Raw genomic sequence first — 23,670 nt, forward strand, 5'->3', positions numbered from 1 at the left:
ATGGAGCAATTAAAATCGGGAATACGCTGGAGGCCAGAATTGCAGTAGCGGAGAGATCTCAAAGGTTTGTAGGGCTGGAGGAAGTTACAGAGATGGGGAGGGGTGAGGGCAGGGAGGGATTTGAAGACAACAGTGAGCATTTTAAAATCGAGGCAGTGCGAGATTACGAGCCAAGTAGGCCATGGAATACAGGGATGATGGGTGATAGGGACTTGGTACGAGGTAAGATACAGGCAGCAGAGTTTTGTATGAGATCAATTTTATGGAGAATAGAAGAAGGGAGGCCAGCCAAGAGAACTTTGGAATAGTCAAGTCTGGAGTTAATAAAGGCATAGATGAGGGTTTCAATAGAAGATAAACTGAAGCAGGGACAGAGTCGAGCGAGATTAAAACATAGTATCAGTTTTCACACGTACACTGGCTACACCCAGCTCTACCTCACCACCACCTTTCTTGCTCCTCCACTGTCTTTAAATTATCAGACTGCCCGGCATCCAGTCCTGGATGAGCAGAAAATTCCTCCAATTAAATATTGGGAAGACCAAATTTGCTGCCCATGATCTAAACCACACCAAGTCCCATTCACCCATCACTCTTGTGCTCGTTGATCTACATTGGCCCCTGGTTAGGTATTGCCTCAATTGTAAAATTCTCATCCTTGTTTTCAAATCCCACAACGTGCTCCAGCCCACAACCCTCTGAGATATCTGAGCTCCTCTAATTCTGACCTCCTGAGCATCTGCGATTTTAATTGCTACACTATTGATGGCTGTGCCTCCAGCTGCCAAAGCCTTAAGCTCTGAAATTCCCTCCCTGAATCTTTCCATCTCTCTATCCCTGTTTCATCCTTTGAGACGCTCCTAAAAACCTACCCCTTATCAGCCCTAATATCTCCTTATTTGTCATGCTTTTTTAAAATTCATTCATGGGATGTGGGCATCACTGGCTAGGCCAGTATTTATTGCCCATCCCTAATTGCTGTGATGAGGTCAGGAGCTGCGTGGCCCTGGCGGAACCCAAACTGAGCATCACTGAGCAGATTATTGCTAAGCAAGTGCCGCTTGATGGCACTGTTGATGACACCTTCCATCAATTTACTGATGATTGAGAGTAGTCTGATGGGGCGGTAATTGGCCAGGTTGGACTTGTCCTGCTTTTTGTGTACAGGACATACCTGGGCAATTTTCCACAGTGCCGGGTAGATGCCAGTGTACTGGAACTGCTTGGCTAGGGGCGTGACAAGTTCTGGAGCACAGGTCTTCAGTACTATTGCCGGAATATTGTCAGGGCCCATAGCCTTTGAAGTATCCAGTGCCTTCAGTCGTTTTTTGATATCACGCGGGGTGAATCGAATCTGTGATGCTGGGGACTTCAGGAGGAGGCTGAGATGGATCATCAACTCGGCACTTTTGGCTGAAGATTGTTGCAAATGCTTCAACCTTATCTTTCGCACTGATGTGCTGGGCTCCCCCATCATTGAGGATGGGGATATTTGTGGAGCCACCTCCTCCAGTTAGCTGTTTAATTGTCCACCACCATTCACGCCTGGATGTGGCAGGTCTGCAGAGCTTAGATCTGATCCGTTGGTTACAGGATCACTTAGCTCTGTCTATTGCATGCTGCTTACGCAGTTTGGCACGCAAGTAGTCCTCTGTTGTAGCTTCACCGGGTTGACACCTCATTTTGAGGTATGCCTGGTGCTGCTCTTGGTATGCCCTCCTGCACTCTTCATTGAACCAGGGTTGGTCTCCTGGCTTGATGGTAATGGTAGAGTGGGGAATATGCCGGGCCATGATGTTATAGCTCATGGGTGAGTACTATTCTGCTGCTGCTGATGGCCTACAGCACCTCATGGATGCCCAGTTGTGCATTGCTAGATCTGTTCGAAATCTATCCCATTTAGCATGGTGATAGTACCACACAACACGATGGACAGTTTCCTCAATGTGAAGGCGGGACTTTGTCTCCACAAGAACTGTACGGTGGACCCTCCTACCAATACTGTCATTGACAGATGCATCTGTGGCAGGCAGATTGGTGAGGATGAGGTCAAGTAGGTTTTTCCCTCTTGTTTGTTCCCTCACCACCTGCCGCAGACCTAGTCTAGCAGCTATCTCCTTTAGGACTCATCCAGCTTGGTCAGTAGTGGTGCTTCCGAGCCATTTTTGGTGATGGACATTGAAGTCCCCCACCCAGAGTACATTCTGCGCCCTTGCCACCCTGACTTGGTGTCAGGTTTTGCCTTATGTTGCATTTTATTTATTTAGAGATACAGCACTGAAATACGCCCTTTGGGCCACCAAGTCTGTGTCGACTAACAACCACCTATTTATACTAATCCTACATTAACCCATATTCCCTACCACATCCACACCTTTCTCCTACCACCTACCTACACTAGGGGCAATTTACAATGGTCAATTTACCTATCAACCTGCAAGTCTTTGGCTGTGGGAGGAAATCGGAGCACCCGGCAGAAACCCACGCGGTCACAGGGAGAACTTGCAAACTCCGCACAGGCAGTACCCAGATCGCTGGAGCTGTGAGGCTGCAGTGCTAACCACTGCGCCACTGTGCCACTTGTGAAACTTCTTTGGACATTTCATTATGTTAAAGCTGCTATATAAATACAAGTTATCATTGTTGATGTTACAGAGGTGGAAGTAGTGATTGAGAGATATGTGATTGGTAGCTCATCTTGGGGTAAAATACAGCACCAAGATTATGAGTGGTCTGGTTCAGCCACAGACTGTTGCCAGTAAGAAGGTTAAGAAACTTCCCAATATAAAGTTGGAGGAAATTTCTACTCATTCAGCATTGGATCATTCCTCAGAGAAATCCTAAGCAAATTATTGTTTGGGAATGTGGCCTTTGACAAAAAGTTTGCAGAATAATTGTCGAAATTGCTATTGAGAATGTCATGCTCGGCCCCCAACTTCCAAGAATGAGGCAAATTAATTTTGTCATGAACATTGATTTTTAACTTGGTCGAGCGAGGAAATGACTTCTTAAACAGATCAGCCGTGGCTGGAAAAAAACATTTACATACTAACAGACATCGAAGGTGAGGAAGCGCATTCCAGGGCCTGCTAAGCAGGATAGAATCCACATGGGCCAGGACTGGTTAGACCAGCTGGTCACATGACCAACTGGCTGTTCCAGGCTTTTGTTTTGAACTGGCCACAGAGAGTTTGAACTCAGAAAGACTGCTTACTCCTGGACTAGATGATCTCTCCTCTCTGCTTCCACCTCTTTCTCCTTTGAATCCACTGAAGTCGCATGAACCCCAAGAGAGAAAAGTCTCTTACAGCAAACAAGGTTTAAGAATACTGGGTGCCAACGAAAAGTAAGAACTACCTACAATCAAGGACTCTACTGTGAGCTCGAAGATCCGTTACAAAAACTCTTCAGATATTGCCCCAAACTTTTCCACTTTATTTTTCTTCTCTTTTCTGTCTCGATTTGCATGTGTATCGCGTATGTATGCTAGCATGGGGACGTCGTGTATCTGTAGGCGCCAACCGAATTAGAGGTTAAGTTTAATAAATTTCAACTTTCTTCTTTAAACCTAAGAAAACCTGTTTGTGCTGGTTTCTTTGCCTTATAATTGGAAAGCGGTGAACAAAGATTCACCAAGGGGAAGCTAAAAAACAGTGTGGTTAAAATTAAACTCTGTTACGGTAAGACCAGGTGAAAGCTGAGAGGGACCCTAGATACCTTTCTCACTGGGTCGTAACAAGAACATAAGTCAACATGAAAAATTTGCAATATTTAAGTGATTTGAAGAGATCGATGTAGTTGGCAGCTGTGTTTATTAATGAGCATATGTACAAATATTAAGTAGGTTCTTATAAAGTACGAACATCTGTCAAAAATACTGAAACAGATGTTCTTGCAAGTCATCGTGCCCCTGTAAATGTTGCGATGAAGGTTTTATTAACTGCTGTTTGGCAAGAAGTAATGTAATCTGCAAGATAATATTCATTACTGCTGATAAAAAAAAGTCACAAAGAGTTCTATTTTGAAATCTGTGGCATGTAAAATCATCTAAAGTTCTGATGTATGCATTGTGTAGACGAACATGCAATCTCAATTTTCTCAGAGCTCCTGGCAATTTGAGCTCAGCACTTGCTTATTGATTTGCTCGCTGTTAGATGAATGAGGACCAACAGAAGGTTCTTTTAAATAAAATTTACAATTGTTCATCATGATCAAAATAAAAATTAAGGTATACAAGCAATAAACCATAGCATATAAAAGGCTTCCATTTATCCAGCACATTACCACTGCTCTCAGAAACATCTCAAAGAACATCGCAAATAGTGAATTACTTTGAAGAGCAGAGGTTGTTATTTCAGTAGATCCAGCAGCCATTTTGTACACTGCAAGATTCCTGAACCAATAATGAAATGAATGCTCTGTTTTTGTCAGTGTTGACTAAGAGGGAAATTTGACCTGGCAGAACAGCTAGCTGTACTGTAATTAGCTGGAGGTGGTTCTCCCATTTGAGTCCCACCTCCAAAGTGCACAATAGGTCAGGGAAGCAGAACAATTAAAACAAGTAGGATATTTTTGAACGAAAAATAGATGATTTAAGAATGGTTTTAATAAGGTATGTGAATTATAAATGAGGCAAGAGTAAAGTCAAGAAAAAGGGAAGCGAGATGAACAATATTGAAGATATTTTTGGTTGTTTTAGGACTAAATACTACAATTTAGGACTAAATATTACCATATTAAATATTATAATAAAAATAAACAATAGTTTTCTATTGATTCAGGTTGTTAAATTTATCAATTGATCTGCTTGTTCTCTTTGTTACCCTATAACACCTAAACTCTTTCCACATATCAGCAAACTTTAAAGCAGTAAAGTGTGTGGATTTTGGTTGCGGGCACGATTAGGCTCAGCCTTTGATGCCCTTTCAGTCAAACAGCCTTGTGGCACTCACTGTCAAGGCTAACACACAAAGAATGGACATGTGCACGAGATGCCTGAGGTTCTTGGTACTTGGATTATTACTTCAGCAATAGTGCTGGTTTCAGTGTTAGTGTACAAGCTGAAAAGAAAAAATTTAAAATGGCTTGCTCAGGGAGTTTGGAATTTCCATAAATCCATGGTGATTTTTTTTTCAGACCTGTGTTTAAACATTAAGTATGTTAATGACAGCTAGGGAAGTGCTTGAGTACTGAGCTCAATTAAATACTCCCCTTTTATTTCCATAGGCTTTTATGGTCCTAACTGAAATGAATTTTGGGCAGACTGAACTCAATTCTCAGCGTTTCCAAGCCCACAACAAAACGTTGACCATTATTACACACTGGGTGGCACTAAATTGACATCTCCTTTGAAGAGGCCGTAAAGATGTCTGGTGTGGAAAGTAGAAGTGTTGCACTAGCGCAGATTGCTAAATTGCTAAGATTGCAATTGAGGCACAATACAAGAGCAGAGTTGAGGGAATGTCACTTTCCAGCTGGCTGCTCTGTGTGTCACCTGGGAGTGCTTGCTGCTGACGGTCAGTGCAACTAGTTGAAAAGTGTTCTAATCCCCAGCATCCAAATTACTTAATTCAAAGAGCACAAATACAAGAGGTACAAAAATGTAAAAGAAAAGAAACTGCCCTTATAGAAGATGCTTCTTCTTCTTCTTCTTCTTGGGCCTCCTTGTCTCGGGAGACAATGGGTAAGCACCTGCAGGTGGTCAGTGGTTTGTGGAGCAGCGCCTGGAGTGGCTATAAAGGCCGATACTAGAGTGACAGACTCTTCCACAGGTGCTGCAGATAAAATTGGTTGTCAGGGCTGTTTCACAGTTGGCTCTCCCCTTGCGCTTCTGTCGTTTTTCCTGCCAACTGCTAAGTCTCGCCACACTTTAGCCCTGCCTTTATGGCTGCCCGTCAGCTCTGGCGATCGCTGGCAACTGACTCCCACGACTTGTGATCAATGTCACAAGACTTCATGTCGCGTTTGCAGACGTCTTTAAAGCGGAGACATGGACGACCGGTGGGTCTGATACCAGTGACGAGCTCGCTGTACAATGTGTCCTTGGGGATCCTGCCATCTTCTATGTGGCTCACATGGCCAAGCCATCTCAAGCGCCGCTGACTCAGTAGTGTGTATAAGCTGGGGATGTTGGCCGCCTCGAGGACTTCTGTGTTGGAGATACGGTCCTGCCACCTGATGCCAAAGATTCTCCGGAGGCAGCGAAGATGGAATGAATTGAGACCTCGTTCTTGGCTGGCATACGTTATCCAGGCCTCGCTGCCGTAGAGCAAGGTACAGAGGACACAGGCTTGATACACGCGGACTTTTGTGTTCTGTGTCAGTGCGTCATTTTCCCACACTCTCTTGGCCAGTCTGGACATAGCAGTGGAAGCCTTTCCCATGTGCTTGTTGATTTCTGCATCGAGAGACAGGTTACTGGTGATAGTTGAGCCTAGGTAGGTGAACTCTTGAACAACTTCCAGAGCGTGGTCGCCGATATTGATGGATGGAGCATTTCTGACGTCCTGTCCCATGATGTTCGTTTTTCTTGAGGTCAGTGCAACTAGTTGAAAAGTGTTCTAATCCCCAGCATCCAAATTACTTAATTCAAAGAGCACAAATACAAACGGTACAAAAACGTAAAAGAAAAGAAACTGCCTTTATAGAAGATGCACATTGTCCAAAACTATAGGGAACTAAATGTCACGTTCAGTAGAAAGTTATTACTTCTAACTGATCTGTGAAAGGAATAGAGGCTCTGACTCGGCCAACCATGCAACATGACAAGTGCAAGGTTGACAAATAGAGACATTTATCATATCACATTTGTCATGACATACATGCTATTTACAATGCTTGTAGTTGTTGCTTTTAAAAATGTTTTTTTGTCCCTTGTAAACCAGTCGAAGCTGTGAGGTCATACCAATGGATAAATAAGTTATATAATTTATTTTTCCTTCTAATTTGCTCCCCTCCTTTTCTGAAAGCACTCACATGAATGGGAACAGTTCCAGAGGTACCAGCCACCCATAGGTACCTCACCCAAGTGGTCCACTCTTCATGTGCGAACTTAGACAATGAGTGTCAGCGAGCTGTTTGTCCATGGATGGGGGGGTGTAATGCAAGAGATACCACAACCAAAGCTGATTCTCCTGATCCAACATTATCTGCACTCTTGCTGCTCAACAGGAGCCATTGGATGGCAATCAGTTCAAGATACTGAAGTTAATCACGACTGTTGACCCGGTTAAAGTCCGCTAACTCTGCACAGTAATGATTAAACCTGAGACATTCCTGGTATGTATGGTTCAATACCATACTGAGTGAGAATTTGTACTTTTTTTTTGAGTATCACAAGAGAATTTTTGTGTCTGTTGGAATAACCAGGAGAAGTTTTATCCATCAATCGTAATGGGTAGGTAGAATTTGGCACTTCCAAAAAATGATTGGCAGCCAGCAAAATAAACTGAACTATTTTATTCAGGTATTTTCTGTATTTCCCATAAATCAAATGAATGAATGAAAACTCCCAGCTTTCAGTTTCCCACTCTGCTAAGGTCACAGCTCCAGCTGACTTGCTTTGAGGGACCTTATCTCCATTATGCTTCTCTCACCCCACTGTGGACTGGGGTGGGAGGATGGTGGGCAAAAGAAAAGTCAGGGAGTGAGTCTCTGAGTGAATATCATTTGCCTCATCAATCGGCTGAAGAATAGCTTTGACGGAAGCATGGGAGTCAGTCGTCCGCCTTCCTTCACACCAACAGAAGGCCCAGTGAGACCTAGAGAGTAATGAGGGAAAGCAACAACTTCTAATAATTGGAAAACCAAAATCTTTATTTGGATCTCATTTCTAATTGTAACCTGTTATTTGTTTGTAGGACTGCAGTACTTCAAGAATGTTATGCTGGTGGCATCGACGCAAGATCGATATGTTCCTTTTCATTCTGCACGGATTGAAATGTGTAAGACAGCTTTGAAAGATAGACAGACTGGTAAATGTCATCTTCATGATTTCTTTTGTTTTCTTTCTTTAAGTACCTAAAGGTGATAGTATACTTCTTAAAAAATGAGAAACCTACATGAAGGGTCAAGACCTATGTTTCAGGGCACAAGCGAGGTTGCAATGGTTAGGAGAGAAGTAATAATTAGGTGACACCACAGGACTGCCACAGGCCTGTGAAAGAATAACTCAGACTGGATCATGATCACCTCTTCTGCAGTTCACTGGCATCTCAATATAGTATCAATCCTATTGCCACCTTAGATAATAGGCCAACTATTTTTTTTTAATTTTTCCTCCTGTTTCACTTAAGCTGCAAATATTGTTGCACTATCTCCCATCCGAATTCATTACCAGGGCATAAAAACTATGAGTTCATTGTTCCTGACAGTTCCCCCCCCCCCCCACCCCCCCCCCCCCCCCCCCCCCCCCCACCACACAATACACTGGCTTTTAAACTACAAGCTTGGCATAAGATAGCCATTATTTCCTAATTTAGCTTATCTTTTTTCCTATTTATTTCAACTTGACTGATTTCTTGTACCATATCCTTTGGCCCTTCACCTTGTTTTCTCACTAAATAAAGCACATGATAACCATTCCTTGGGGAGGAAAATGAATGAGAAAAATCCACATCCAACTCATTCCCATGGGAAATAGCAGAGCCAACCAGTGCCAAGTGTTGTACCCAAATGGCTATTTCAGGAAAATTAAACTGGACCTTTCACATTTATTAAATGGTAGACATATTCCAGGAACATAAACTCTGTACAACAGTGATAAAGTTCTAATTAACATTGTAAAGACAATGGCTTAAAGATCAGAGGGAAGGAAATGCTTTCATTTTTACCAAATGGCATCATCAAGTACTAATTCTGCCTGGTTTGTGTTTGTTATCTGGGTGTTGCACTGATTCTGTGCCTGGAATTAGCACATGTTCTCATTGGAAAGGAGAAGGCTGAGAGGTGATACAATTTCTGTTTTTAGGATTCTAAAGGGACTAGATATTGTTGACAATAACATGCAAATTTAACCTCACTCTGAGCAGTAGAACTAAATAGTACTGCCTGAGGTTAAATTCAAAACAAATCTGCAGAAACAATATTTCACTATTGTTACTATCACTACACGAGTGATCAACTATAGAACAACCTTCTGAGGGAGACAATGGAAGAAGTTAATATTCATTTATTCAAATACAAGTTAGATAGATTTCTTTCAGGAAATACATTATTTGAACAATTTGAGACATGATGTAAGTGTAGCATGCTTAGAATGAACAGGAGACTTTGGACCTATGGTTACCAAAGATCTCTACCACTGGAGTTTTCCTCGCATCATGTCTGGGTCTGTTGTAGACTAATTGATAGTAATTAATTGATTAGTCAACCACGAGGCGAGTCGAAGAGACTTAGCAATTGGCAGGAAAAAAGACAGAAGTGCAAGGAGAGAGCCAACTGTGTAACAGCCCCAACAGCCAATTTTATCTGCAGCACCTGTGGAACAGCCTGTCACTCTAGAATTGGCCTTTATAGCCACTCCAGGCACTGCTTCACAAACCACTGACCACCTCGAGGCGCTTACCCATTGTCTCTCGAGACAAGGAGGCCAAAGAAGAAGAAGAAGTCAACCACTCTATTAATGTATCATGCAACTACCAGCATAGTAGAAGGTGAAATAAATGGACCTTTGTCATTTTTGTCTAGCATTTCCTATGTTTCTATAAGTTGCTACTTTGCTTCACTAGTGGCATTTCACAAGTTAGTTTGCCTTCCTGAAAATGACCCATTTCTCCCAGCTCTGTTTCTTGTTAGTTAGCCAGTCCTTTTCTTATCAGTCCCAGCTCTTATCTTGTTTAGTAACCTTTTATATGTCACCTTATCAAATGCCTTTTGGAAATCCATATACACTAAATCTACTGGTTCCCCTTTACACACCTGCTTGTTACATCCTCAAAGAACTCTAACAAATTTGTCAAACACGATTTTCCTTTCACAAGACCATGTTGACTCTGCCTGATTGTGTTGTGATTTTCTAGATGACCTGCTACTACCTCCTTTAAGAATGGATTTCAGCATTTTTCCAATGACAAACATTAGGCTAACTGGCCTACAGTTTCCAGTTTTCTGTCTCCCTCCTTTCTTGAACAGAGGTGTTACATTTGCAGTTTTCCAATCCTCTGGGACCTTTCCAGAATTTAGGGAATTTTGAAAGATTACTGCCAATGCATCCAGTATCTTTACAGCCACTTCTTTTAGGACCCTAGGATGCAGGCCAGCAGGTCCAGGGAACTTGTCAGCCTTTAATCCCATGAGTTTTCCTCGTACTTTTTCTCTAGTGATCGTGATTGTTTTAAGTTCCTCCCTCCCTTTTGCCTCTTGATTTTCTGCTATTCTCGGAAGCTTTTTGTGTCTTCTACTGTGAAGACAAATAAAAAATGTTTCCCATTATTAATTATTAATATCTCACCATTCGTTCCCCCCCCCCCCCCAAACCACCAACCCAAACCTCTACACCATGTCCTGGTGTGAAGAGTAGGAGGGGAGGTGTGTGGTTAAAATTACCCCCTTTGACGTTGCCTGGATTGGGAATTGGAAAATATTACACTGGTGCAGTGAAGTTAGAAATAAGGTATTGTGTTGCTGTACCTAACTTGGGCCTTAAATTAAGAAAACTTTCCATTGCTAAAATTCCCCACATTGCAGAGTGAATAAATCATAATTTCTAAAATATCTAACGGGGTATTTACTGACTGTATAAGATCTTGAGGGGAATAAATATACACCTTTTTTTATTCATTCATGAGATGTGGGTGTTGCAGGCTAGGCCAGCATTTATTGCCCATCCCTAATTGCCCTTGAACTGAGTGGCTTGCTAGGCATTTTAAGAGTCAACCACATTGCTGTCGATCTGGAATCACATGTAGGCCAGAGCAGGTAAGGACAGAAGATTTCCTTCCCTAAAGTACATTAGTGAACCAGATGGGTTTTTACAACAATCGACAATTGCTTCATGGTCATCATTGGAGTAGCTTTTTAATTTCAGATTAATTGAATTCAAATTTCATCATCTGCTGTGGTGGGATTCGAACCCATATCCCTAGATCACTAGCCTGGGCCTCTGGATTACTAGGCCAGTGACATTACCACTACGCTGCCACCTCCCCTAAATGTCAACTTCTATTAGAAATATATTTAATATTCATGTTTTTTTCTAATGTTTCCTTTTTGTTGGGGCAGGTTGTGTCTACACCGAAATGATCAACAATCTCCTTCGGCCAGTGACAGAGGCTGAGGACTGCACTCTGATCCGCTATGATATTTTCCACGCACTGCCAAATACTGCCAACGCCCTGATCGGACGGGCAGCTCACATTGCTGTCCTCGACTCTGAACTCTTCCTGGAAAAGTTCCTGCTGGTGGCGGGATTAAACTACTTCAAGTAGCACCCACCGGTTCACCTCCTTACTCACAGAATCCCAAAGTGTTTCAACATTTCCCGGTGCTTTCTTGTAGGAAAGCACTGACTGAGTTGGTATTGATTCTTTATTACATATATCCATATATTAATCCATGTGATCTACATGATTGTATTGTAAATAGTACTAAAAATAATTTACATTTCAGATTAAATCTATCTAAAAATACTTTCCTGCCTTAAATACACAGAGAAATTAAGAAAAGGCTTTCTATGAAAAACAACTTGAGTAGGCAAATCTGATTTATCTTTTTATTTATTGTTTAACTGTCACCAGTCTGACTACGCGTGGAAAAGAACGGATGTTGATTGCTCCCCTTTAGAATAAACACAGCACTGCAGTGGTTTCTCAGACAAAACTTGCAAATTTGGGTCGAACCAAAATGGAATGTCTGCCATCTGATGCATGCATGCCCATACCTGTGTCATTTTAAGCCTGCGTGGCCCCACAGCAGCCTATTTTGCCACATTTGCGCGCTTTGATGAGAGCCATTTCATGCAGTGATAAGAGACCTGCAAAACGATAGGTGAAGAACAATAATCCCCAGTGAGCAGGCTTATCGTAGGGCTTGGGTGACATCAAGTAGTCAACAAACATTTTCAGAAGCTCCACTATGTGTTTAGAAAATCAATCACTCCCATTTATCTGTTATTTCTTATCTGAGGAAAGATGTTCTTGCTATGGAGGGAGTGCAGCGAAGGTTCACCAGACTGATTCCGTACTGAGTTTGGACGATCAGCCATGATCGTATTGAATGGTGGTGCAAGCTCAAAGGGTCGAATGGCCTACTCCTGCTCCTATTTTCTATGTTTCTATTTCGTATAATAGTTAGTGCAAAGGTCACAGTGGGATTTTTCATAACTTTTTGGATTAATTTTATTCATATCCTGGCAGACACAGACCATCATATAGCCTATCTTGGCCACGTTGAGTGATTCTAGATTAGATTTTCACTCTGCAATGTGAGGAATTTTAACAATGGAAAGTTTTCCTCATTGAAGGCCAAAGTTAGGGACTGTAACACTGTACATTATTATAATTATTTGTGTTCATTATGATGAGGAACGTCAGTACTGGGAAATGGAATATAATTTTACTATGGGCAGCACACTTCAGTGTGAAGTACTCACTGGAAAGATATAGTATGGTTTAGATGCAGAGTGAACCCATTGATGTATTTTTGGGAGAGGTAGGGATAGGAACTTGAATTGGATATATTCTTGAAAGGGAAGAATTTGCAGGGCTACGGGAAAAGTTCATTCAGAGAACTGGCACAGGCATAGTGGACACCTTTCTGTATGATTCTATGATTCTTTAAAGACAATCACCAGGGAGGAGGAGAAAGGCAGGTGGATGATAGAATAAACATAAATGGACTTTGGATGAAGTGGGCTGAATGGCCATTTTTACTTTAAACTTTATGTTCTTACACTGTACTGAAAGTAATTAGAGGTAGGGTCTTGACTTTTTGTAAAAGCTTCAATAACGTGCATTCATATTTCAAGTATCCTTTCTACGGAAGTAAAATTGGGGCAAGATATAAAATGGGCTGATAACTCAGTATCGCCTATTTTACACTATCACACAAATTCGAGATTGACCCAGTTGACTCTGAGACAGTTGGGGAAAAAAAAAAATTGTGATTCCATTCCCAAAGCATTGATGTGAAGAACAGCTTTCCCTCAGGTTTGGCTGCTGGCTGCAACCAGCCAGATTTAGAGGATGGCTGGCTGGCTGGCAGGCATGTAGGCCGCAGCCGGAGTGTGAAGGGGCAGAGGGAGAAGATCACGGAGGGCTTGAGAGGAGGCAATAAGATCATGGAAGGGACAGAAGAAATTGGGGGAGCAGGAGAGAAAACTGTGGTGGTCCAGAGAGATCGGGGAGGAGCTGAGAAGATCATGGAATTCCCATGAAGGATTTGAGGGATGGCGCTAGAAGGAGGAGATCTCTATGTGTGTGTGTGAGGAAGAGAGTGAGAGGAACTTTAACTAACCCCCACCAACCACACCCCCCCCCCCCCCCCCCAAATCAGGTGGGAGAGATTGCGGACCATGGAGGATATCAAGAGACCATAGGATCATAATGGGGGTAGATCCGATCCCTAGGAAGGTTTAACAGGTTTGCTTGGGGGTTCCGGGGGAGAAACATTCCTACTTCTTCTGGCCCACAAGCTGTGCTATAAAGGCGCTCACCTGTTCCATCCAGCAGTTCTCGCCTCCCTTTAGCTGCCAGGTTTCCCGAGGGCTGGAAAACCCACCCAGTCGGCCAGCATTAGAGCTGGAACAGAGACAAAATCTTAAATGAGGGACCTGTCTCCTTGGAGCAGTTGGTCACCCACACCCCATCCCGCCACCAATAAAATCGGAAGTGGGTGGGTTGGGTTTGAAATTTTTTACATTTTTACCACCTGTTTTGGGTGGATTAAAATTATTCAAAGACCCATTTTTGAACATGTAAACTGTTGATCTGTATGGTTCATTTACCTGCTCTCTTTACCAATTATGCCATTGAGCTCTTGGAGAATCTTATGACCTCACTGAAATTATGATGTCATCCAAAATACAATAAGTTTGTTACAGCATTATAAGGCACTCATTGGACTCTGGGATGAATTTTCCCGTGGGCATCGGGGACCCCATATTGCAACCATTTGCAGGTTCCGAGCCTGCACATCATGGCAGCCTGCCCACCAGCGCAACATTACATGAGGCGGCCTCCTAGTTAGTCGTGTCCATGTTTGTCGTCCAATTGAGGACGGTGGGAGGAACAGGCACATTGGAGGCCCAATGAGAGGGCCCACAGCACGAGTTGATCAGCAGCCCCACTGGGAGAGGTGGGCACTACTGAGGCAGAAGGTGAGCGTGAGGGCATCTCAAAATGGAGGCACTCTCAAAAGGCTACAGAAGTTTCCATAACAAAGAAGGTCCAGATCTGTCATAGCCATCAGTATGGAGGGGGAACTCACCACAAAAATGATTTTGGCCACGGCTGTGGCCTTTTCAACCTTGCAGCTCCTTCACTGGTGCATGGAGGGCAGGCTCCGATGGTCCTTTAACCTCCCATTGGGAGGACACCGGAAATCATTGCTGGGCTCCAGACTCAGCGGGGAGCCTGTGTGACATAGGAAAAGTTCCATTGATGTTGGAAAATAGCCATTAAGTGGGGCCATAATTGCCTAGATTTGTGACCCACCTTTGTGGACCAGTTTGGAGATTCCCGTGGCAGCCCAACCCTGGCAGCAGGAAACCATCCAAAAGGATTTTCCACTACTTTCCCTGCCCCCATCCAGCCTCCAAAGCTGCTGTCAAGGGGCCGGGAAGATTCCAGCCTCTGTCTGTATGTGAACTGCCATGAGGGGACAGGAATCAAAGAAGTAATCTGAAAATGCAATATTGGTGAGGAATTGATTTTAACGTTAGGATTTGATTTAATTATGTTATGTGTGGGAGCTCCTTCTGTTAACTGTAAAGGTGCCATATCCTAATACAGTATGTTATTTGTTATTAAATATTCCCATATCATAGGTTACTGTAAAGGCCTATATGCAACATTTACCTTTCCATAATCATTAATATTTATATAATATGGTATCCTAATCCTGACTACTTGGGATTGTCCACTCTTTACGACCTGGTGAGAAAGGTGCTTAGGGGTCCCTCTCAGCCTTCACCTGGTCTTACCATAACAGGGTTTAATTTTAAACACACCATGTTTTTAGCTGCCCCTTTGTGAATCCTTGTTCACCGCTTTCCAATTATAAGACAAAGAAACCAGCACAAACAGGTTTTCTTAGGTTTAAAGAGGAAAAGTTGAGATTTATTAAACTTAAACTCTAATTCGGTTGACGCCTACAGATACATGACACGCCCACGCTAGCATGCATACGCGATACATACATGCAAATAGAGACAGAAAAGAGCAGAAGAAAAATAAAGTGGAAAAATTTGAGGCAATATCTGAAGATTTTTAGTTACAGTTCTTTGAGCTCACTGTAGAGTCCTTGATTGCAGGTAGATTTTGCTTTTCATTGGGGTCCAGTATTCTTCTTAAACCTTGTTCTCTGTAAGAGACTTTTCTCTTTTGGGGTTCATGTGTATTCAGTGGATTCAGAGGCTTGTGAGAAAGAGATGGGAGCAGACAGGAGAGATCTTCTCAGTCCAGGAGCAAACAGACAATCACAGTTAAAACTGTTTGTACAATTCAGAAAACCCCAGGTTGCCAAGCAGGTTAGTCATGTGACTAACTAGTCTAACTAGCCTTGGATTGTATCACCTTAGCAGTCCCTGGAGTGCTGCTGTTATACACAATACCTGGTGATCAAGGTCCATCGTGGGTTGAATGTGTCAAGGTCCTTTGTCCTTCCAATCACTGTCTGTTAGTATGCAAATATCTTTTCCAGCCACGGCTGATCTGTTTAACAAGTCCTTTCTTCACTCCAGTAACAGTTTAAAATCAATGTTCATGACAAAATTAATGTGCCTCATTTTGGCAGGTGGGGGCGTAGCATGACAACACGTAAGAATATAAAATCCAGTTTATAAATGACACCTTCAGTGTGCTCTTTCTTGAAATGACAGGGTAAAAATAAAATGAAATAATTTAACGATCTGTTACCTAGATGTTAGTTGCTATGAATATAGGCCCATCATATTTGTGCAATATGATTCTATGGTTAACTGATGCTTAAAACTGACATTTCAAAGTAGCATCCATCTGAGTTTCTTTGGGTTAATCAAAATATGTATTTTGCGACGTACAAAGCAAAGTTCTGTGGCATGACATTTTTGCCAGTTGTCTGCCCCCATCCCTTTGAAGTATATCCAATTCGACGACTTCTGCTTCATTTCAAAGACGAGGCAAACAAGCTAAGAAGAAACCATAAATCCTGGAAATCTGAAATGAAACAGAAACTGTGGAAGACAATACAACGGGTCGATCAGCCCCTGAAAGAGAAACTGTAATGGGGTAGATTTTTGTCTTCCTGGCAGGGCGTTCATCTGTCAGCGTGGATAGGTCACCCATTATAAAGCCATCCCAAAATCAATGGAATGAAAATCAAACAAAGTCTATGATGGATGGGCAATTCACTCTGTCAGAATACTGCCTATGATCTGAAGAGAAAAGTTTACCCCAATATTTCTGGTACAAAGCTACTACTGAAACTTCTTTTTTCCCTTTCTAATCAACCTGCTGTTTTGAACTAATGAGTTGTTGGCTTCTCCCTATCTTTCAGCACAAGATTTGTTTTCGCCATAGTTCTATGATGTGCTTTCTGTCATTTCTACTCCTTTTAGACAGCAAGTTGCAATCCACCCTTCTTCCTGAAAAAAATCTTTTCCTTTGACGTTTTTTGAACATAGGAACATAAAAGCAGGAGTAGGCCATTCAGCCCATCAAGCCTATTTCGCCATTCAATATGATCATGGCTGATCATTCACTTCAATGCCATTTTTCCACACTATCCCCATATCCCATTATGTCATTGATATTTAGAAATCTGTCAATCTCTGCTTTAAACATATTCAGATGACTATGCTTCCACAGCCCTCTTTGCATTCCTTATTTTCCATTGCTCCCATCTCGGGCAAGAATCTCCATGGGAAGTTCAATTCCTTTTCCTGTTTAGTTAAGTGCCAGTCACCCTGGACCCCAGTATGTATTGCAGAGACCCTAGGCTGGATTTCCAATCCAGAGTCGATGACCTGAGGCCCGGATCATCCGAGATCCCAACCCGCACCGCGTCTGCTTCACTGATGCAACGCTATTTTAATAGGCAAAGCCTCTAATTGGGCTGGAAGAGAGCTCGGCACCCAATTAGTGGTGCCAGGTGCTGTCTGGAGGCAGGAACTGACTCTGGACTGCAATGCTCAAAGGCAGACGGCAGCCATGACTGGGCTTGCTGTTGCCTTGCAGATTGAAGCAGGCAGGAGAGCAGAGGGCCAGCAGCCTCATGGTTCAGATATGTGGCCAAACAGTTACTCACAAAGTACTTGACCCACTCCACTCCAGCAATGGCACTTTGTCACCGCTTGAGCAACCCTGTTTAAATAACCGTTTTTTCAGCACTTTAATTCAGCAGCGACATCATATTATGGCTCCCTACAGGGTTCCCAACAGGTGTGCACTAATGTGCCCCAGACCATTCACTCTTCCCATTCACCACGTTGAAAATCTCCTTCTGGCCTTCTCCAGACCATTAAGAAGCTCCTCCTCACCACCCCCTGCCCCCACCCAGGGCCCTCACTTAGAAAATTGCAGCACGTGTGAGACATTGGAAGACTGACATGCGGCTGGGAGTGCTATTTTCAAAGTGTGCCCGCACTTGACCTCGCCCCTACGGGAGTTTGAAAATTCGGCCCACGAAATGCAAGAACCTTGTTCCCTGTTATTTACTAAAACCCGTAATTGGACAACACATTCTTCGATCAGATTTTAATGTGAAATGCAACGGATATACGCGACCTGCGTGTCTCCTATCAGCTGCATTCCTGCAATATACAAGCACCTTAGGAAGTGATCAAACTTTCTTTATGGTAGCTGGTATCATTGAGACTCTGGCTTATGGCCAATGTCATGGAAGCTGCAGGATTAGTCGTATACAAGATAGAGTTGTGTTATACAAGTGGTCTTTTTAAATATCAAGCCATTTTGAGGAATTATAATGAAATTTAACTTCCTGTCTTATCTGTCAATTTTTGTGTAAAAAGACATTCTGACTGCTAATGACATCATCAGGCAGAACTATCTGCGCAACAGTCTGAGGGAGCACAGTTACTTGATGTACAGTTGACATGACAAGGTTATTGAGGCATTGTTGGGTAATGGACTGTATCTGTTGTCATCCTAAATCAGTTCTTGGCACAGTTGGACTCAATAATAGCTCTGCTCCAGCATCATCCACTCTATAATATCTTGACAAATGTCTGATTTCCCATATGGCCAGACCACCTCTGCTCCTGCCACATCTATAACATGTTGTGCAGCAGAGCTTTTGTTATGGGGGTTTGAGTATATGCATGATGGTACTCAGAAAAATAGAACATATGGGCAGCAACAGCCTACCTTGTTTTATTTTAGACAATGCCGTGATCACCAAAAACAAGTGTGTTGGACTAACAAATTTCAAAACAGCAGCTTAGGCACCCATACACATTGCACAACTGCTTTTATTACCACAAAGAAATAATAAGAAGCCTTAATGCACTCTTACTTAACAGTTTAAACAGTTAACATTAGCATTAAATGCTTTAATATCATGACCTTTTTCACAGTTTATTTCATTAAGCAGTTACAGATTGATTCTTGCTTCTCATGGGTCTGTGTCACACAATGACATTTTGCTTCAGGTCCATTTACATCTTGAATTGCTATCAGTTTTGTCAGTTTAACAAGGAAATCCACAACCAACTTGCCCCAGGTTCAGGTGCTGAATCTGAGTAAATCGAGTGATGAATGTGCTTTTCTGAACCAGTTCCAAATTGGCATCCAGATAAGTGAACTTTACACATAAAATAAAAATTTCTGCATTAAACTAAGTAGACTGTTAGGTCACAGTTGAATCTGATTAAATTATCACCAGAACCATATTTATCAAGTAGAAAAGAGCTTTCCATTTTAACCTTGCTAATCAAGGGTTCCACATTATATGGATGAATGAACTAATTTTGTTATTCTGTTCATTTGCCGCTTTTTTTTTCTCCCACAGGTTACACCATGTAGTCAAGGACAGATATAATCATCCAATCTCTCTCACAGCCTTTGATTTTCTGTGCTTTATCAAATACACTATGGTCATTGATTTTCCAAATGTTATTTTCCTATTTCTACCAATCTTTTTTTTTTCCATCCCTGGGATTTGGGCATTGCTGGCCAGGCCAGCATTTACTGCCCATCCCTAATCACCCTTGAGAAGGTGATGGTGAGCTGCCTTCTTGAACCGCTGCAGTCCATGTGAAGTAGGTACACCCACAGTGCTGTTAGGAAGGGAGTTCCAAGATTTTAACGGAGTGACAGTGAAGGAACGGCGATATAGTTCCAAGTCAGGATGGTGTGAGGCTTGGAGGGGAACTTGCAGGTGGTGGTGTTCACATACATCTGTTGCCCTTTTCCTTCAAGGTTGTAGTGGTCGTGGGTTTGGAAGGTGCTGTCTAAGGAGCCTTAGTGCATTGCTGCAGTGCATCTTGTAAATGGTACAAACTGCTGCCACTGTGCGTCGGTGGTGGAGGGAGTAATTGTTTGTGAATGGGGTGCCAATCAAGCGGGCTGCTTTGTTGGGCTTCTTGAGTGTTGTTGGAGCTGCACCCATCCAGGCAAGTGGAGAGTATTCCATCACACTCCTGACTTGTGCCTTGTAGATGGTGCACAGGCTTTGGGAAGTCAGGAGGTGAGTTACCACAGGATTCCTAGCCTCTGACCTGCTCTTGTAACCACGGTATTTATATGGCTACTCCAATTCTGTTTCTGGTCAATGGTTCCGAAGAAGGGTCACTGACCCAAACGTTAACTCTGCTTTTCTTTCCACAGATGCTGCCAGACCTGCTGAGTGGTTCCAGCATTTCTTGTTTTTATCCCACAATTCATTGTTCTACATGGTCTGCACCCAGCTACACTGTGGTCAAATCACGATGTATCCCACTTATAAAAAAAATTTCCAGCACCTCATAACTGTGGCACCTCACCTTGTTCAGTCGTCCTTTTCACGTATAACTTTCAGGCTTCTAAAAAACAAAGCTTTGTGTTATATAATCAGTTCTCCTTAACTTAACCTACTCTAATCTTGATGGCATTTACCCCAATAGAGTTTGATCCATCACCTCACCTAGATTAGTCAATAACATTTGTTGGTTCAGAATCAAGTTATAACTAGAGTCTTCCGATCCTAAATAGGACAACCAAACACCAATTCAAATTACATAAAAGTATGTGAGCAAACTGCAGTTCAAGAAAAAACCTCCCTAACCATAGAATAATCTTCTTCTTTTGGCCTCCTTATCTCGAGAGACAATGGGTAAGCGCCTGGAGGTGGTCAGTGGTTTGTGGAGCAGCACCTGGAGTGGCTTTCAAGGCCAATTCTAGTGTGACAGGCTCTTCCACTGGTGCTGCAGAATAATTTGTTTGTCGGGGCTGCTCCACAGTTGGCTCTCCCCTTGGGCCTCTGTCTTTTTTCCTGCCAACTGCTAAGTCTCTTCGATTCGCCACACTTTAGCCCCGCCTTTATGGCTGCCCGCCAGCTCTGGCGAACGCTGGCAACTGACTCCAACGACTTGTGATCAATGTCACAGGACTTCATGTCGTGTTTGCAGACGTCTTTAAAGCGGAGACATGGACGGCCGGTGGGTCTGATACCAGTGGCGAGCTCGCTGTACAATGTGTCTTTGGGGATCCTGCCATCTTCCATGCGGCTCACATGGCCAAGCCATCTCAAGCGCCACTGACTCAGTAGTGTGTATAAGCTGGGGATGTTGGCCGCCTCGAGGACTTCTGTCTTGGAGATATGGTCCTGCCACCTGATGCCAAGTATTCTCCGGAGGCAGCGAAGATGGAATGAATTGAGACGTCGCTCTCGGCTGACATACGTTGTCCAGGCCTCGCTGCCATAGAGCAAGGTACTGAGGACACAGGCTTGATACACTTGGACTTTTGTGTTCCGTGTCAGTGCGCCATTTTCCCACACTCTCTTGGCCAGTCCGGACATAGCAGTGGATGCCTTTCCCATGCGCTTGTTGATTTCTGCATCTAGAGACAGGTTACTGCTGATAGTTGAGCCGAGGTAGGTGAACTCTTGAACCACTTCCAGAGCGTGGTCACCAATATTGATGGATGGAGCATTTCTGACGTCCTGCCCCATGATGTTCGTTTTCTTGAGGCTGATGGTTAGGCCAAATTCATTGCAGGCAGCTGCAAACCTGTCGATGAGACTCTGCAGGCACTCTTCAGTGTGAGATGTTAAAGCAGCATTGTCAGCAAAGAGGACTGATGAGGACTTTCCGTACTTTGGACTTCGCTCTTAGACGGGCAAGGTTGAACAACCTGCCCTCTGATCTTGTGTGGAGGAAAATTCCTTCTTCAGAGGACTTGAACGCATGTGAAAGCAGCAGGGAGAGGAAAATCCCAAAAGGTGTGGGTGCGAGAACACAGCCCTGTTTCACGCCACTCAGGATAGGAAAGAGGTCTGATGAGGAGCCACCATGTTGAATTGTGCCTTTCATATTGTCATGGAATGAGGTGATGATACTTAGTAGCTTTGGTGGGCATCCAATCTTTTCTAGTAGTCTGAAGAAACCACATCTGCTGACGAGGTCAAAGGCTTTGGTGAGATCAATTAAAGCAATGTAGGGGCATCTGTTGTTCGCGGCACTTCTCCTGTATCTGACGAAGGGAGAACAGCATGTCATAGAATAATACAACACAGAATGAGGCCTCCTGTGCCGTTTTGATTCTGAGGCCATTCATCCCATCATGCGAGTGCAGGCTTTTTGAAACAGCTATTCAATTAGTCCCTTTCCTTGCTCTTTTCCCATAGCCCTACAATTTTCAAACAGGAATTTTGTCAAATGCACTACAGATCATGCAGCACTCAAAAATTGTAACATTTTGGGTGGGAACCTATACAGGAACAAATGAGAGATTAACCTATTTGTTTCTGTTTCAGACGCTGTTCAACCCATCCACCAGTTTCTGTTTTTATTTCAGATTTCCAATATTCACGCCTTTTTGATCAGATTTTACAGGCATTCACCTGGTGCTGTGGCAAGCTTAAAGTGCTATCATTACTGGCCCCGTATTAATTCCCTCATTTTTAATATTACAACCACAGATGTAACAGATGATATTGCCAATCCATTAGCAACCCATAGGATTTTGACATTTCATCAGTCAGCCCATGTACTCCCTCTTCAAATCTAACATCTATCTACCCTGGTCCCCGACCCAGTGCTGAAAGAGTTGACTTTGGGGCAAGCACACAAACCATAAATGGACAATTTAACAGATATCGGATACACGCAGAGTAGGATGCCTTCAGACTTTGGCCAGGAAGTTCCTCAGAGCTGCTACCCTTCCATCGGCCTTGCTTCGCTGGTGCAGAGGGAACATGTAAATGGGATTTCTGCTGCACTTCAGGCGAAATAACATTCGAGGAGTGGGAGCAGAACCCAGGAATTTCCCATCCTTTATAATTATTCATGTAAATGAAAGCAGAAGTTTATTGTATACATTGATACCATTGCAAGATGGAAATCTTCTATTTATTTTGGCTAAAACTGTGTACAGAACAGATAGTCCTCAGTGCCAATATGATTCTACTATTTTTCTACATTTGCTTTTGCATCATTCATAGTGGCTTGTGTTCTGTGTACAAACTGAATAAAATTCTTGACTTCCTTTATTTGAGCTGGTGTAGTCTTTCAATGTGGCAGCATCAATTTAGACCTGGTGATAGTTACATAGCGCATGAGTGTCTGCTGGAAACAATCACCATTAGACATCCTGATGGATAGCAACAAATCTAGGGGATGGACTTGCACTTCTGGAAAAAATTTGCCCCTTTAATTTACTTCATTCAAATTATATGAAAATATGATTATTTTGTTCTGTGCCTTCTTATTTAAATTGCTTAATTCCAATTCCTGGATAATTTTATCAATTTATTTTAAGCAGAAAAAATGACAGTTAACAGAATTAGTCTTTGCCAACTTGGAGGTTTCCAGATTAGCCTTTGAGCTGATCTAACTTGTAAGCTCCCATTTGAATAAATGGACAACCATGGTATGATCTGAAGAGGTTCAGGAGTTCTCCAAATGTCCAGGCCAACATTCCTCTCTCAGTCAACACCGCAAAACAGATTAATAGATCATTCGTCTCATGGTTGTTGGTGCAGTGCCAGCATTTGTTGCCCATCCCTAATTGCCCTTGAGAAGGTGATGGTGAGCTGCCTTCTTGAATTGCTGCAGTCCATGTGAGGTAGGTACACCCACAGTGCTGTTAGGAAGGGAGTTCCAGGATTTTGACCCAGCGACGGTGAAGGAACGGCGATACAGTTCCAAGTCAGGATGGTGTGTGACTTGGATGGGAACTTGCAGGTGGTGGTGTTCCCATGAATCTGCTGCTCTTGACCTTCGAGGTGGTAGAGGTCGCGGGTTTGGAAGGTGCTGCAGTGCATCTTGTAGATGGGACACACTGCTGCCACTGTGCGTCGGTGGTGGAGGGAGTG

At 43.0% G+C, this 23,670-nt stretch overlaps 1 protein-coding gene across 3 annotated transcripts in view; it reads left to right on the forward strand.

Annotated features, from left to right (window-relative positions):
• The window catches only part of fam135b (family with sequence similarity 135 member B), a 548,259-nt gene extending 525,449 nt beyond the window's left edge, over window positions 1-22,810 (forward strand). For all 3 annotated transcript variants that reach the window (XM_068031369.1, XM_068031370.1, XM_068031371.1), the window contains 2 exons: window positions 7,860-7,973; window positions 11,221-22,810. In XM_068031369.1, coding sequence (XP_067887470.1) covers window positions 7,860-7,973; window positions 11,221-11,426 — 320 coding nt within the window. In that variant the 3' untranslated portion in view covers window positions 11,427-22,810. The remainder of the gene's footprint in view (window positions 1-7,859; window positions 7,974-11,220) is intronic.
• Window positions 22,811-23,670: the final 860 nt, after the last annotated feature.

This window comes from Heterodontus francisci, chromosome 5 (genome assembly GCF_036365525.1).
Source record: "Heterodontus francisci isolate sHetFra1 chromosome 5, sHetFra1.hap1, whole genome shotgun sequence".
In the NCBI taxonomy this organism is placed as follows: Eukaryota; Metazoa; Chordata; class Chondrichthyes; order Heterodontiformes; family Heterodontidae; genus Heterodontus; species Heterodontus francisci.